Raw genomic sequence first — 16,219 nt, 5'->3', positions numbered from 1 at the left:
GTAAGAATAAAGTAGAAATGACTAAAATAACTTATTAGTATGTGTGATATAAGGTAATGACATTTGTGATATATAGTATAGTTACTAAAAAAAGAAATAAATACTTTGTTATGGGACGGACTAAAATAGAAAAATAGATACTTTGTTATGGAACGGAGGGAGTAATTTTATTACTCAGTGGTGTATGATGTTTCAATAGTTTTACACTTGAACTGACTTTTTGTATAAAATACAGGGTGTGTTTACTTGTGATGTTTTGATTTTATGTATTAATTTTGAATAGTAAAATTTTGAATTAAAATAGTTGTTTGATGTGATATAAATATATAATGATATGATGTTTTGAATGTAAATTTATATTTTAGTGTAATAAAATAAATAAAAATTGGATATTTGATTTGATATTTTTGGAGAAAAAGAAAATAGAAATAGTAAAATCATGGTAAAATCTTACAAGGAAACATAGTAAAAATTAAGAATATTGTAGTATTAGTGTATAATTATTTTTTTTTATAAATAAGAAATATATATTTTGAAATGAGACAAACGAAAATGATAAAAAATATTTTGAATTACAACGAAGGGAGTGATAATATTTTTATTAACTTTATAAGAGTTATCAATTACTTAAATTTTAAAAATTATACAAATACTACATAAAGAAAAATCAAAACTCAACTCAAATAATTAGAAGGGCCTCATCTCGATGTTTATTCAAAGAAACCATGAATGCTCTATCATCCAAGACAACTCAAAGCCTGAGATTGGAAAGGGGCGAATGTTCGGTTCGAGCAAATTTATGATAATTTGTCGTAAACTCAATGTAATCCACCGCTCGGTACACCGGCGGGCTGTCATCCAACACAAGCTCGCCGATGGGCCCGTGTTCCCGGCCCGCAATCTGCTCGCTGCTTGGGTAGAAGAAGCAGCCAGCGGAAAGGCGGGTGCCTTCCGCCCTAGCCAACACCCGATGTTCCACGCTCTTAAACTTGTCATTTGTGATCAGCTGCAGAAAATCTCCGACATTCACAATCAGGGCTCCCGGGATTGGCGGCACGTCCGTCCACCGCCCTTCATGGTGTATTTGGAGCCCACCGGTGGCATCTTGGACTAAAATGGTGAGAGTCGTGGGGTCGGTGTGCTTTGTTGCACCAAAGGTCTTGTCGGGCTCTGGACAAGCCGGGTAGTAGAGACAAGAAATGTATAGGCTATTCATGTATTGCATCTGTGACAACGTATCTTGTCGTAATCCTAATGCCTCTGAGAGGAGCCCCGAAAGCGTCTCACCTATATCTTTCATATGTTTCACGTACTCTACGATTCCGTCCCTATATCGAGAGTAAATTATGTAATAAAAATTTATAAAATCTATTAGAGGTATTTTTGTCTTTTAAACTATAAATCAAAATAAATAATCCATGTGAAAAAAAAAACAAATAATATAACATATATTTTTTATATGACATAATCCATCTTAATTTAAAGTATATTTTTTATAATTTTCGTCAATCTCACCTCAAAGTATCATTTTTCTATTTTAGAAAAATGAATCATACACTAACGGCTAATATACTTACCCATATAGTTAGTTTATACATAAAGTCAAAGTGCGTGTCAAATTTTACTAAGCATTTTCACTGATTAATAACTGTATAATTTTAAAGATTCCATTTTGAAATAGACCAGAGGGGATATCATTTAATAGCATCAAATATCCATTTCTCATTCAATTTTTTTTTTTTTTTACATGAAGGTTTTATGTAAAAAGTTCTACATAGTTTTCATACAATTAACGAATCATGTAATAAAACTTATACAAGACAATTTTTTTTTTTTTTTTTTTTTGTTATTACCTACAAACATGAGGTATAACCTCAGGGTTGACAACGCCATCCGAAAATACGCAAGCGAAACAATCCCTCCAGCCGAGGACATACAATCTCTCGTGATTCCTGTTCATCGAGTAGAATCTAATGACACGCTTGACATCCGATGAATAGAGGTCCATCTTGGCTTCCTTAGGCTGCTCGTGGAACCTCCTCGTACTTTCGAGGATGGCATCCATTACAGCACCGGGGATGCCATGGTTGACTATTTGAAAAAATCCCCAATTCTCCGATGCCCGACGGATCTCATCAACGATCTCCAATCGCCGCGATCCACCAAGGTCAACTCCCTGAAAATCTATTACAGGGATTTGAACATTTGAGCTATCATTGTCTTCGGAGACACTCTCGGATGTCTGGAAAAGACGGGGCAGTTTTGTTATCCCCGAATCCACGAGACCTTTGACTCCGACTTTTGTTCTGTCGAACTTCTCGATCTCCTCCTTCCGCGCTCGATCACTTTCCATCGAGAGAATTTGATTGAATCTTGTTCTTGTTTTTGTTATGACCGAAAGCTCAATTATAACAAAAATTGGATATGTGAAAGAAGAAGCCAATTCTGGAGTTTAGTAAATTTAAAAGTCTTTTGGGGCATTTCATCGAACATGTGGGAAGCAGAGCTGGACGATGTAATATTATATGACGTCACTACATTTGACTGACAATGTGCTAACTAACCCTAAGAGCATCTACAGATCACACCCGTCTTATGTAATAACATATATATGGCTGCAGATCTTGTGTCGATTTGGCTAAGTCAGCATTGTGCTGATTTAATCGGGTCAGCATATATTATATAAATAATCAATATATATTTATACATATATTAGCATATATTGTGTTATAAAATAATATATATTAAATTATAATATAATATATAATGTATTATATACGCTGATAATCCTTATAATATATACTGATTCGATCAAATCAGCACACTATACTTACCGGTTCAACAAAATTGTTCTTTTTTTTTTTTTTCATGTGAAAATGAAAGAATATTTACAAAATTTCAATTTCCCACGTCATGGCTACCCTGGGTGGTTGCCCTCGTCACCCAGCTCCAGGGACAGATCTGACTTTAGTTATCAATTGCTCCGTCCGTTTCAATACAATAGTGCTGTTTACCATTTTTGTCCGTTTCAAAACAATAGTCTTATTTTCATAAATAATCATATCACTATAAAACTACAATTACATTTTCATTATTATTACACAATTGCCACTGCTTTTTACACTAATACACTCACAAGGGCAAAAAAGTCTTTTATTTTTTACCCACTATCAATATAATATCAATATTTTTTTAAATCTCATGCCAAAGACAACTCGAACTATAATTATAGGACGGATGGAGTATAATATTTTTTTACATTAGGTATAACATATTACAATATCATAAACAACATATTTGAAGAACGTCTCACACTCCCACATCATCTAGCTGTACATGTTATTGTAATTGTTATTTTAGTACAATTTTTTTCATAATTTTTAAAAATAATAAATCCAGTTAAACAAATAAATCAATCATTAAAAAATATTCTCTCTAAACAACTGAAAAAATTGCATTATATGATCGGTACATGACAATATTTTGTTACATTAGAGATAACATATTATAATATTACATATAATATATTATGTAATAATTCACATCATTTAATTGTGTAGATCATTGTGATGAGATGCTTGCAATACATTCAATATTATTGGAATAAAGAGGGATTGCTGCAACATTTTTTTTTTTTTTTTTTTAAATTGTGTTAATTATGAACAAAAAAATATGTATTAATAAGATCAATATATTAGTAAATATATATATATTTTTTTAATTTATACTATAAATAATACACAATATATATGTCAATATAAAATATCATATGTTTATACCATATAATCATTTTTTTTTTTTTTTGAAATAGATGCGTCTTGTTAAATATACTCCTTCAATTACAATAGAGTTGTCTTATTTTTTCATTTTCGTCTGTCCCAAAACAATTGTCTTGTTTCCTTATTTAGTAATTGTGATCCTCACTTTATAACAAAATTATTCTTATTTCTTGAAACAACCTCTAATTATTACTCTAATATACTTTTTAAAATCATTAATAAAGTAAGGGTATTTTAGTAAATAGACCAGTTAGTTAAAGTATAAAAACAAATAAAACAAATACTTTAAAAGATGTGGTTAAGATAACATGGTAGGCGATGAATGATCATAAAGTTATCCGTTCCAATCACTTGAAACCAAACACGCCCTAAATGAACGACATCTTTAATCCAAAACATTTTATCAAATATTCATTTATATTATACCCTATCCGTCTTAATTTAAAATATACTTTTTAATATTTTTGTCTGTCTCATTTCAAAGTTTTTTTTTTTTTTTTTTTTTTTTTTTTTTTTTTCGTATTTTAGAAAAAATAATTATACCAAAGTATCCTTAGCTTTACTTAAATTACAAACATACCATTATACATACAATTATTATATATATAAAAGTCTAAGGCAAAATTAAAAAAAACTCTTACACACTTGTACTAATTAATAAAATATAATATTATTTCTTAATTTACTACAAAATTCTTTACAAAACTCCATTTCTCATTTGAGACAGAGAGAAAATAGCATATTTTACATTATTATTTCAATTCATAATTTCACATTCATTTATATTATATTACTATTTCAATTCAAATTTTCACGGTATAAACAAAACCCTAATCCTAATTCAAACAAACCATAAACATTCCATAATCCAATCCAACTCAAAGCCTAAAATCGGACAAAAACGAGTGTCCCCTTCCCGCCATTTTATGGTAATGAACCGAAAACTCAACGTAGTTCACCGCCCGGTACAACGGCGGGTCGCTGTCCGACACCAGCTCGTCGATCGGCCCGTGTTCCCCCGACGCAATCTGCTCGCTGTTTGGATAAAAGAAGCAGACAGTGGAAAGCCGTGTGTCTGCCTCACTGGCCAGGACCCGGTGTTCCACGCTCTTAAACTTGTCATTTGTGATCACCTGCATAAAATCCCCGACGTTCACCGTCAGGGCTCCCGGAATCGGCGGCACGTCGACCCACCGCCCGTCGTAGTGTATTTGGAGGCCGGCGGTGATGTCGTTGACTAAAATGGCGAGGGTCACGGGGTCGGTGTGTTTTCTTGCACCCAAGGCCCTGTCGGGCTCTGGACAGGGCGGGTAGTAGAGACAAGTGATGTATTGACTGTTCATGTATTGCATTTGTGACAACGTATTTTGGCGTAATCCTAATGCCTCTGAAAAGAGGCCCGAAAGGGCCTCGCCTATATTCTTCATGTGCTTCATGTACTCGGTGATTCCGTCCCTATATTGTTACACACGAGAGTAAATTATGCAAATTTTATACGAAAAGTTTACTTCGTATGCCCCTTGATTTTGCCATGTTCTATGTACATATATAGTGTTTATTTCGTCTTCTTTATTTATACATTTTTCGTCCTAATTCAAAGTATTATTTTTACCATTTTCGTATATCCAATTTCAAAGTATCTCTTTCCTATTTTAGAAAAAAGTAATTATGCATTGATACCAAAATACTCTCAATTTTTACTTAAATTACAAACATACCAACCATTATACGTACAATTACTTTATACAAAAAATTAAAAAGATAAATTTCAAAATCTCTTACATATTTTCACTAACTAATAAAATACTATTATTTCTAAATTTACTACAAAAGTCCAAAAGGCTCTCAAAATGGACGGAGCAAGTATATGTTTTCAAATCACTTTTACCCCTATGTTTATTTAAAACATTATATTGAAAATCTATTTTCAAATATTTATTTTTTAATTTTTTTTACATGATTTGAATACACAATAAAATTTAGGTAAAATTATTTATAATTTACTTGTACTTTGAAAAATCTAGCACAATTTTTTCTTGGAAATTGCACGGTGCTTCATTGTGTTTTAAAATATATTGTACAAAATTTCTTAAAAATTCATAATATTTATTCGTATTTTCGAAAATATTGCACCAAAACCCCTAGAAAATGAATATTGTGCAACATTTTTAAAAATACTAAATGTTTCATGCAATTTCTAGATTATGAGGAAGAATTGTGCAAATTTTCCAAACCAGTTGCAAGCAATTTTGCCTAAAATTACACATGATGTTTTTGTTAAAAGTGAATTTTACAATAAATTTTACACAGTTTTCATATGTTAACAAATCGTGTAATAAAAACTTATGCGAGACAATTTTTTTGTTATTACCTACAAACACGAGGTATAACCTCAGGGTCGACGACTCCATCCGAAAATATGCAAGAAAGAGAATCCCTCCATCCGGCGGGGTGCGATCTCTCAAGCCGACCGTTGATCGTGTGGAATCTAACAACACACCTATTGTCCGATGAATAGAGGTCCATCTTGGCTTCCTTAGGTTGCTCATGAAACCTCCTCGTACTTTCGAGGATTCCATCCATTACAGCATCAGGGATACCATGGTTGACTATTTGGAAGATTCCCCAATTCTCCGACGCCCGGCGGATCTCCTTGACGATCTCTGATCGCCGTGATCCGCCGAGGTCAACTCCCTGCAAATCTATTACCGGGATCTGAACTTTGGAGCCGTCATTGGTTTCGGACACCCGAAAGGGTGTCCGGAAAAGACAGGGCAGCTTTGTTATTCCTGAATCTACGAGGCCTTTGACTCCAGCTTTCGATTTTTCGAACTTCTCGACCTCTTCCTTCCAACTTCGATCACTTCCCATTGCAGTTTGCCGTTGGGAAGAACACAGTATATGTGTGTATATATATATATATATATATATATATGGAGCAGATGATATGTTAGAAATCTCGATTAAAAAGAAAAAGACAAGGGACAGTGAGAATCATCATTCAGTGGTTTGGACAAAAGTGGGAAGAACGAAGTTGAGAATTGATTCGGGATTTGCTATATCTGTTCTTCAATTTGAAATTGGTATTATATAGTCTTAAGACATATATTATTAGTATTTTATTTGTCTTGCGTTGAGAATTGATTCGGGATTGGATTGCTCTTTTCTTCGAAATGGGCATTTTAGAAAATATAATTAGTATTTTATGTGTTGTAAATTATATTCCCTCCGGCGCAACATAATTGACACGGACACAGTTTGTAGATAATAAAATCTTTTACGGCCGAAGTAAATAAAAAATATTTTTATTTATTTATAATTAACATAAATTAATTTTATAAATAATGTAGAGTTTTAAATATAAATAAAAATATCTATTTTTTTTACGAGAGAAATAGAAAAAATTTTTTTGAGTGAATTCTTGGTCACTGCACTATTTATAGCTTATTTTCCTCAAAATTAACAAATCAAATATTTGTTCTATTTATAATAATAATAAATAAATAACTTAGATTTTTTTTTATTAAAAAAAAAACTAAAAATTTTATCATATCAAACTCTTTTTTCTATGACATCAAATACTATTTGAACTTAAACTTTTCTAACCCCCAAACCTTAAACCCAAAACCAACAAATATTATTCAAAGTACTCATACTCAAACTCAAAGAAGCCACAAATGTTCTATAACCCAAAAACAACTCAAACCCTGAAATTACACAAAGCTGAATCTCCAGTTTTAACATGTTTCTGGAAATGAGTCACAAACTCAATATAGTTCACCGGCCGGTACCGCGGCGGGTTGTCGTCCGACACCAGCTCGTCGATCGGCCGGTGTTCTCCGGCGGAAATTTCCATGCCGCTCGGATAGAAAAAGCAAGCAGCAGAAAGACGGGTGCCCGCCGCCCTGGCGAGCACCCGATGTTCCACGCTCTTAAACTTGTCATTTGTGATCAGCTGCAGAAGATCCCCGATGTTCGCAATCAGGGCTCCCGGGATCGGCGGGACGTCGACCCACCGCTCGTCGTGGTGGATCTGGAGGCCGCCGGTGGTGTCCTGGACTAAAATGGTGAGGGCCGTCGGGTCGGAGTGCTTTGTCGCGCCTAAGGCCCGGTCGGGCTCAGGACATGGCGGGTAGTAGAGACAAGACAGGTATTGACTATACATACATTGTAATTGCGACAATGTATTTTGGCGTAATCCTAATGCCTCCGAGAGGAGCCCCGAGACCGCCTCGCCTATATCCTTCATGTGCTTCATGTAGTCTACGATTCCGTCCCTATACATTGTTATACTCGAGAGTAAATTGCATAGTTATAATTCTGCACGAGGGGTATATATTTTCATATTTTAGTAAACATAATTATATATTAATACCAAAATATCCTTAAATTTTATTTAAATTATAAGTAGATAAAATTATCAAAATTTCTTACACACTTACACTTATTAATAAAATATTATTATTTTTCAATCTAACTCAAAAAACGTACTTTGGAGTGGGAAAGAAGTATCAAATTTTTGTTTTTTTTTTTATATAAACATTATATCCAATAATGATTTATACTACATAAAATTTATTTCTTCCTAGGCTTTTTACATGGGAAAAAATTATGTAATGTTCTTTTCACCTCAACTGAAAATATATTTTTTTATTATTTTTGTTTGTTCAGCTAAAAAATATTTATTTTTTATTATAGTAATACTCTAATACTAAAATACTTTTAAATTATATATAAATTATAAATATATCATTACGCATATAATTAATTTATATATAAAATTATCAAAATATTTTATACATTTTTATTGATTAATAAAATCATATTATTTTTTAATTTATTATGAAACCAAAAGATACTTTAGAGCGAGACACGGGAATAAATTTTACATGAGACATTTTCCTTAAAAAAGTGAATTATGCAATAAATTAAACACCAAGTTTTCATATGTTAATGAATCATGTAACAAAATTTATACGTCAAACTTTTTTCGATATTACCTACAAACAGGAGGGATAACCTCAGGGTCGACGACGCCATCCAAAAATGTGCAAGAAAGCGCATCCCTCCAGCCTGCGATGTGCGATCTCTCGAGACGACCGTTGATCGTGTAGAATCTAACGGTCCGTCTGCCGTCCGACGAATAGAGGTCCATCTTGGCTTCCTTAGGCTGCTCATGGAAACTCCTCGTGCTTTCGAGGATGTCGTCAATTGCGGCGGCGGGTATTCCATGGTTGACTATTTGGAAGAATCCCAAATTCTCCGACGCCCGGCGGATCTCGTCGACAATCTCTGATCGCCGCGATCCGCCGAGGTCAACTCCCTGCAAATCTATTACCGGGATCTGAACTTTGGAGCCGTCATTGGTTTCGGACACCGGAAAGGGTGTTCGAAAAAAACAGGGAAGTTTTGTTATTCCTGAATCCACGAGGCCTTTGACTCCGGCTTTCGATCTTTCGAACTTTTCGACCTCCTCTTCCCATCCTCCATCACTTCCCATTGTGGATTCGATCGAATTTTCTTCTTGTTTGTCGCTATGAACAGCTGCCTGATTCGAAGAAAATTAAGATTGTGTGAAAAGGTATAGAAGAAGTGTAGTAAATTAAGGGAAGTCTCTTTGAGGCATTTGATCGAACATGTGGGGAGCATAGCAATATTATTATATTACATTGTCTGACAGCTTGCTAACGACCCTAAATTACTTCATTTTCGTTTTTTTTTATTGCACCACTTGCCCAAGACATCAAAAGAAACTCATCAATCAATTGCAGAAATCAAACAAACCAAATTGACCTTTTGATCAAGAACAGATTTTTGAAGACAAAGTTAGGGTTTTGCAAATTGCAATTTGCATCGGGAAGGATGCAGTGCGGATCAGATGATGAGAAATCTCAATTAAAAAAAAAAAAAAATGAAATGGAAAAGAAACGACAAGGGACAGCGAGAATCATTATTCAGTGGATTGAGACAAAAGTGGGAAAAATGCAGTTGAGAATTGAGTTGGGACTGGTCTGTTCTTTGAAATTGGGACATAAACAAACAACAAATTCTTGTCATAATAATGATGATGATCAGTCACTTCCATTTTTTTATTTTTTTCGTCGTTTTGCCTATATCCATTTTGGACAATTTTGTCTAATAGTATGATGTAATCCATCTCCCTTTTATTTATTTTTTACGCCAAATTTTAGGAATATTAATAAATGGGATATAGTAAATATGAAAGGATGATATTTATGTAATATATTATAAATTGAAAGAGTATTCGTACATATAATATAATTATTAAAAAAGAAGTTGATACTATGTTATGGGACATGTCAAAATAGAAAAATGAATAAATTGTTAAAAAACGAATGAAATATTTTATTACGTCAATTCCTATTATCAGCTTTGACTCGAGGTTGTATTAGCAAAGTTCTTAGGATATTGAAAATTTACTATGTCAATAGAGAGGTGAACTCGTGATATTAGGTTATAGATTCAAACTGTTGATGTTTTCTGATCTTGTTTGTCATACCTAATTCGAGTTGTGCGATTTGTTTCGTCGGACTTAATGGCAGCTGCGGATGTATAATATTACCTCTGTCCACTTGTAAAGTTTACCTTTGTTTTTTTTTTATTTTTTATATATATTGATATTTGAATATTAATTATTATATAAAAATGTAGTACAAATCAAACAAAAATGACAAAAAATACTTCTATAGTATCTTATAATACTAATAGAACGAAAAATTATACAAATATAAAAATATTTTTAATGTCAAGTATAATAAAAACTTATGAAATGAACAGAGAAAATATTATTTACTTGTGGATAAATTTAACATACTGTCAACAAAAAATTAGTAATATAATTTTGACTTACTGAAAAAATATATTTTAATTATAGTGGGTGATATTTTCGATATAAAAACACATATTGTCCATTAAATAAAAAAAAACATATTGTCCATTGGACAATATCATACAGTCCCAACATAGCTTGTTCGAATTAACTTTAACCACTGTCGCCTTGTTGTTATACACGAAAGAAAATTATGTAATAAATTTATTTTTTTATAAATGATTTTTTCGAGCATTAATGGATCAACTCTAAATTGGGCTGATCCAATAAATGGGCCGGAGGCCCACTATTTTACATTGACTATTATACCCTTGAACAATGACGTATTTTCAATCAAGCCATTGTGTGTCAGCGAGACGTTCTGCAAACCCTAACGGATGTGCTCTCAGTCGGCGATCTGTGCAGGTGGGGCGGATTTTATCGCACCTTTTGCCCGATCTCTGCCTCAATTGACCACCGCTTCTGCTTCGATTCGCAAGCAAGGAAGGACATGTACGTGTATTTGCATTTCTGGAAGTCAGGGACCGAAGTATGGCTAGAAGTCCGATTAAGAATTTTTTCAAAATTGTGGGTAAGTTTTTCTTATTCGCCGTCTAATTTTTCGATGATAATTAGCGTGTAGTTAATGTTTCTTCGCTCTCAGATTTTATCGGAGGAAATGGCACCAGATTGTTACGCGAAGAAGGCTCGTGCAGTTCTCTAAGAGGCTTACAGGGGTCGAAATCGGATGGAAGTGATGGCGAATTCAAAGCAACGAAAGGCGATGATAGTTTGGGGAACAATTCGGCAATTCATGATTCAGGGGTGAGCGGAAACAAATACAATTCCCGACTGCTTAGTTATCGAAAGCCAGACATTACTTGGTTATCGAAAGCCCTAGAACCAGCTCTGCAGCTCTACAAATGGGCAATTCCGGCAGGTTCTTCAAGCTTTTTTCTGAAAATAGTTATATACTTTGAAAGCTTGATTTGGTGATAGTCGTTTTAAGCTTGGGAGATTCGAATCGAACTACTGATACTGTAATGCAATAAGTTTCGAATGATTTCATTACCTCTTTCTTATGCAGGAAACAGCATTGGCAATGAACCAGCGCCTGTGGATAGATCACTCTCTGAAATATTTGCAAGCATTAGGAGGAGTAAGCTTGGGATTAAAGATTGGAGTCTGAGTGATCTCACCATTGGTTTATATCTATTGTATCTTCGTCAAGCGTCTGCGGAAGTTGCGGACGATGTGACAGGAGAAATGGTTTCATCTGAACCTATTGTAATTTAATTCTCTGAGTCCATTCTTTTACCAGTGGATTTACAATTCCAGGAAGTTAATGGAGTATTATTGAATTTGTTATATTTTCGGTGATTAGATTCAAGATCTCATCTACCACGTAGAATTAGCGAAGGGAGCTTATAAAGATAGCGTTGCTGGTCTTGCTAGGAACAGCATGCTCCGGAAGAATAACATTGTGAAGTTTATAAATAATTCGAATGTTTTGAGGCCTGGATATTATCTAGGAGTCGATGTGCGTAAGAAGCTTGTGATTCTTGGCATTCGTGGAACTCAAAGTGTGTATGATCTCATTACTGATGTAATTACCTCGGGGAGTCGTGAAGAGATTACATTCGAAGGCTATTCAGCTCACTTTGGAACAGCTGAAGCAGCCCGTTGGTTCGTCAGTCATGAAATCGATTCCATAAGGAGATGTCTAAAGGATCACAAGGTGGTGTGGCATTGTGAAATTTGTTTAGTATCTTGCTTGTTGGGTTTGGGTTTTTGTCGGGTTTTTGTGCAGCTGCTTTAGTGATTGTGCTTGATTGACAGGGTTTTAGATTGAGGATCGTGGGCCATTCCATGGGAGGCGCTACTGCTTCTTTGCTTGCAATTATGCTGCGGAAGAAGTCGCCTTTGGAGCTTGGGTTCAGTCCTGATATAATTACGGCAGTGGGAGTCGCAACTCCCCCTTGTGTCTCTATGGAACTTGCTCAACATTGCTCGGATTTTGTGTCGACTGTGGTGATGCAGGTTTGGAACATTGAGGCATGCCTTCATACTTGTATTATATTAGGTTTTGAATTTGGACATATTTTATTTACGCAGGATGATATAATCCCGAGATTGAGCATTGCTTCGTTGAAAAGACTGAGAGAAGAAATTGTCGAAACTGATTGGTAAATTTAGGTTTAACCGTGAGTTCGCAATTATTGATCATGACATATGAAAAGAGTAATTTTTGCTGGATACATCATGAAAGAATATCTGTTTGAATTGAATCTCGACTGTTTGTTTCAAATTTAATGAGTTCGAGTTCTTGTCGTTTACATTTTTCATGTGTTACTTATGTGGATGAGAAACTTCCGAATATTTGTTTGCACTTGGTTATGAAAGGATAGGCTGGCTCTTGTCGGCAGGGTCAGTGCTTTTAAAAGCGAGGACTGGAAACGCGTCATGGATTTGGTTACAAATGCGAAGCAAGTGGTGTCGTCTGTGCAAGAAGTAGCTCAAAAGCTCGCCGAATATGCACAGTTCAAAGAAGAGCGAAAACATCCAGGTACATTATTCGATCATGATGTCATCTTCGTTTTAAATAAATGACAATTTCACTTAAAACTTTATACTCCCTCCGTCCCATTGAAATATTGTCTTTTACTTTTTGCACGTAAATTTTTTAATATTAGTATTATATTAGATTGCAATAAAAAAATGCCAAAATATCCCTATTGGTATTGTGCAATATAAAAGTAATGAGATTTGTGTAATATATTGTGAGTTAGAATGGTATTTATTATGTTAGATAGGTAGTACAATTATTAAATTAGGAAACGATAATTTTGTTTTAGGATGGACGAAAATGATAAATGATAATCTTTCAGCGGGACGGAAGGAGTATTATTAATTACATATTCTCACGTGTAAGGTGGATTTATGACACATGAATCTCGTATGTGGACAATTTTTTTTACATGTCGCTCTGATATTATATTAAATGATCATCTCGTCATGCGGTTTGAGCCGTATTTTTTTCTTTCATATAACTAGAGACACCCGTGAAGGAGGAGGTTTCGGTCGCAAGTAATTTATCCCATGAAAGCTTGTTACCTGACAACATAGCAGACGAGTTATTTGTACCGGGGACACTCTACAATCTAAAAAGGAATTCAAACGCTAAAAATGTCGAAAGTGCTGTGGAATATTTCACGTTGTTGAGGAAGCAGCCCGGCGAGCATTCCCAAAGGATCCTTCTTTCAAGCAACATAATTTCGGACCACAAATGCGACAGCCATTACTATGCTCTGAGGGATGTGCTCAAAGGTCTCCCGACTTGTTCGAATGAATCTATTTTCTCCAATGAGTAAGTCTAATTTGTTTAGTTCCTAAGTCTTGGAATTTTTGTCGTAGATGTTAGGTAATTTTGACATTGGGATGATCTATTGAAGTAATTTTGTGTTGAATGATGTCCCTATATCATCCAAATTTACCTTCTTCTTTTTTTTTTTTTTTAAATTCTGGTCAAATAGGCATAATTTTACATGATTAATATATATATATATATATATATTGAATTGTACGGGAGAGCCATCGAATGTTTGTAAGTCGGTGGACTATTGTCATGTGCTAACATACATACGAGTTTTAATGTGCATTTACCTATTGTTATTTTAGTATATGAAGTACAAAAGCCAGAATAGATGTGTTTATTATTCATTAACTTTTTTAGATAGAAGATTGCATATTTATTTTTTATTTTTTATATTCCTTTTTTGAGAGTTAGATTCATTGTAATTGACATTAAATATGTTTATATTAGTATTATAAGTTTTTTTTTTTGTCATTTTCTCATATTGAAAAAAAAAAAAAAAAAAGTAAATGTAGCGTTTGAAGTCAAATTCAAATATTTTACTGTTCAAATTCTAATTTAAAATGCAAACTTTCTAACAAAAAAATAAAGAGAGCCACTTATTTATATGTGTGAAATGACAAAAAAAAGTTTGCTAAATACATAAATATAATCAAATTATATATATATATATATATATTGAATTGTATTATAAATATACATCATTGAAACTTTTCTATATGCTAACACACGCCTGATTGCTTTGACAAAATGTGCTGGTCGAGTCAGCAATAAATCGATTCTCACATAGCTTCAAAACTCGATGAAAAAGGAAAAATAAATGAATGACATTTGTTATTCTTAAATAGGAAAATAAATAAATTCCTATTGCTTCGAGAAGGCTATAAAATGTGTCCCATTTTTCTAAAATAATGTGGAATTTAATTTTAAAGCAACATAACAAAGACTAGACAAATTTCTCTACTGATGGGACTTAAACTTGCCTAATGTTTACTACAAATTTAAATTTAATTTGATTAAAACTTCGTGCCATGATTTATGCACATCGATAATGACAAATTTGAATATGGTGTCACACGTTGTATATATATATATGCATCGCCAATATTTCATTCTTGAATTTGATTAAAAATTCAATTTCTTTTTCTTTTTTTTTTTGTCTTATTATTGTTAGAATTATTTCACAAGTGTATAATCTATTACAACCAACAAAAACATCCCTCTCTACGTGACATGACATCCTCAATTTTATTTGTCACTATATGTATATGTATAGATGAAATAAATAATAAATATTATATAATATAATTAATAAGATCAACCACCCTTAGATTAGGGTTTGGACTTGGAAGAAATGCCTCAAGTTCAAACTACATGTTGTCATTAATTAATTAATTATAATTAGAAACATACTTATATTTTTAGATTTATATATTTTAATTGCGTAATCAACCTTAAGTTTCATCTATGATTAACACTTGAATATCAAGTTCCTCAAAACCTGTCTCTCACTCATCAAGCAATGTCATTTTCTTCATAATCTTCTCTCTCTCTCTCTCTCTCTCTCTCTCTCTCTATATATATATATATATGTATATATTGTCTCTTGTATTAATAAATCAGATTTGGAATTTTTTGTGTTCATTAAAAATAAAATAAACACCGTCTGGTTTACTTATCGAAAAAGTAGAAAAAATCGAAATAAAACGATGAATAATTTAGTAAGAAGAATATTACATAGAATATCGAATTCAACAACATATTGTATACATTATCATAGCTACTATGATATGCTTTAATCAAATACTATATCTGTTAGGCTTTAAGGGTCCCATCTAATATTTGTGTGTTGATTTTTTAAATATTAATTATTATATCAAAACGTAGTTAAAATTAAGAAAAAATTACAAAAATATTTCTATTAGTGTCTTGTAATACTAATAGAATGACATTTGTACAAAAAAAATTATACAAATATAAAAATATTTTTAATGTTAAGTACAATGACGCAAAATATAAATGTAACCCTTAGAGGCGGAGAGGATATTATCCAACACTAGTATTATTATTTATTTATTTTCGAATGAAAGAATTATATAATTCAATTTGCATGATTCTTATAAAACACCGCATCGAATACTACGATTTAAATTACATCTAAAAACATAATTTCAAATTTAAATCAAAATAAAAATAAACCCTAGTATTTTATACTCACTCCGTCTCATATCTATATAT

General features: G+C 33.0%; 4 protein-coding genes across 7 annotated transcripts; 1 reads left to right on the top strand and 3 right to left on the bottom strand.

Moving 5' to 3' along the window:
* Positions 1 to 598: 598 nt before the first annotated feature.
* LOC127258997 (1-aminocyclopropane-1-carboxylate oxidase homolog 11-like) lies at positions 599 to 2,553 on the bottom strand. Its single transcript, XM_051286108.1, has 2 exons — positions 1,854 to 2,553; positions 599 to 1,328 (listed from the first exon to the last, which is right to left on the bottom strand). Exons 1-2 carry the CDS (start codon positions 2,351 to 2,353, stop codon positions 752 to 754), a joined length of 1,077 nt encoding a protein of 358 aa, XP_051142065.1. The 5' UTR covers positions 2,354 to 2,553; the 3' UTR covers positions 599 to 751.
* A 2,046-nt stretch (positions 2,554 to 4,599) lies between these two features.
* LOC127259017 (1-aminocyclopropane-1-carboxylate oxidase homolog 11-like) lies at positions 4,600 to 6,819 on the bottom strand. The gene is made up of 2 exons (XM_051286138.1): positions 6,151 to 6,819; positions 4,600 to 5,234 (listed from the first exon to the last, which is right to left on the bottom strand). Exons 1-2 carry the CDS (start codon positions 6,648 to 6,650, stop codon positions 4,658 to 4,660), a joined length of 1,077 nt encoding a protein of 358 aa, XP_051142095.1. The 5' UTR covers positions 6,651 to 6,819; the 3' UTR covers positions 4,600 to 4,657.
* Positions 6,820 to 7,349: 530 nt separating this feature from the next.
* LOC127258956 (1-aminocyclopropane-1-carboxylate oxidase homolog 1-like) lies at positions 7,350 to 9,769 on the bottom strand. Its single transcript, XM_051286051.1, has 2 exons — positions 8,780 to 9,769; positions 7,350 to 8,056 (listed from the first exon to the last, which is right to left on the bottom strand). Exons 1-2 carry the CDS (start codon positions 9,277 to 9,279, stop codon positions 7,480 to 7,482), a joined length of 1,077 nt encoding a protein of 358 aa, XP_051142008.1. The 5' UTR covers positions 9,280 to 9,769; the 3' UTR covers positions 7,350 to 7,479.
* A 1,201-nt stretch (positions 9,770 to 10,970) lies between these two features.
* On the top strand, positions 10,971 to 14,078 carry LOC127259022 (uncharacterized). 4 transcript variants are annotated; one of them, XM_051286147.1, is made up of 8 exons: positions 10,971 to 11,200; positions 11,273 to 11,548; positions 11,696 to 11,877; positions 11,993 to 12,346; positions 12,448 to 12,648; positions 12,724 to 12,794; positions 13,017 to 13,174; positions 13,663 to 14,078. In XM_051286147.1, exons 1-8 carry the CDS (start codon positions 11,161 to 11,163, stop codon positions 13,977 to 13,979), a joined length of 1,599 nt encoding a protein of 532 aa, XP_051142104.1. In that variant the 5' UTR covers positions 10,971 to 11,160; the 3' UTR covers positions 13,980 to 14,078. The 4 variants fall into 4 exon arrangements, with proteins under 4 accessions (XP_051142104.1, XP_051142102.1, XP_051142101.1 ...); XM_051286145.1 differs by having other exon boundaries at positions 11,696 to 11,895; positions 13,035 to 13,174; XM_051286144.1 differs by having other exon boundaries at positions 11,696 to 11,895.
* The last annotated feature ends 2,141 nt before the right edge of the window (positions 14,079 to 16,219 follow it).

The sequence above is a fragment of the Andrographis paniculata genome, unplaced genomic scaffold, assembly GCF_009805555.1.
Source record: "Andrographis paniculata isolate CXL003 unplaced genomic scaffold, ASM980555v1 Contig5END, whole genome shotgun sequence".
Classification (NCBI taxonomy): Eukaryota; Viridiplantae; Streptophyta; class Magnoliopsida; order Lamiales; family Acanthaceae; genus Andrographis; species Andrographis paniculata.
The sequence above is the reverse complement of the archived record's forward strand: the minus strand, read 5'-3'. Positions and strand labels throughout refer to the sequence as shown.

Bases quoted from the DNA above. Each gene is read 5' to 3' on its own strand.
- LOC127258997 (XM_051286108.1), bottom strand. From the start codon at position 2,353: ATGGAAAGTGATCGAGCGCGGAAGGAGGAGATCGAGAAGTTCGACAGA. The intron at 1,329-1,853 runs GTAATAACAAAA...CTCTCGATATAG, and splicing joins GTTATACCTCATGTTTGTAG to GGACGGAATCGTAGAGTACG.
- LOC127259017 (XM_051286138.1), bottom strand. From the start codon at position 6,650: ATGGGAAGTGATCGAAGTTGGAAGGAAGAGGTCGAGAAGTTCGAAAAA. The intron at 5,235-6,150 runs GTAATAACAAAA...GTAACAATATAG, and splicing joins GTTATACCTCGTGTTTGTAG to GGACGGAATCACCGAGTACA.
- LOC127258956 (XM_051286051.1), bottom strand. From the start codon at position 9,279: ATGGGAAGTGATGGAGGATGGGAAGAGGAGGTCGAAAAGTTCGAAAGA. The intron at 8,057-8,779 runs GTAATATCGAAA...AACAATGTATAG, and splicing joins GTTATCCCTCCTGTTTGTAG to GGACGGAATCGTAGACTACA.
- LOC127259022 (XM_051286144.1), top strand. From the start codon at position 11,161: ATGGCTAGAAGTCCGATTAAGAATTTTTTCAAAATTGTGG. The intron at 11,201-11,272 runs GTAAGTTTTTCT...CTTCGCTCTCAG, and splicing joins GAATTTTTTCAAAATTGTGG to ATTTTATCGGAGGAAATGGC. The intron at 12,649-12,723 runs GTTTGGAACATT...TTATTTACGCAG, and splicing joins TGTCGACTGTGGTGATGCAG to GATGATATAATCCCGAGATT.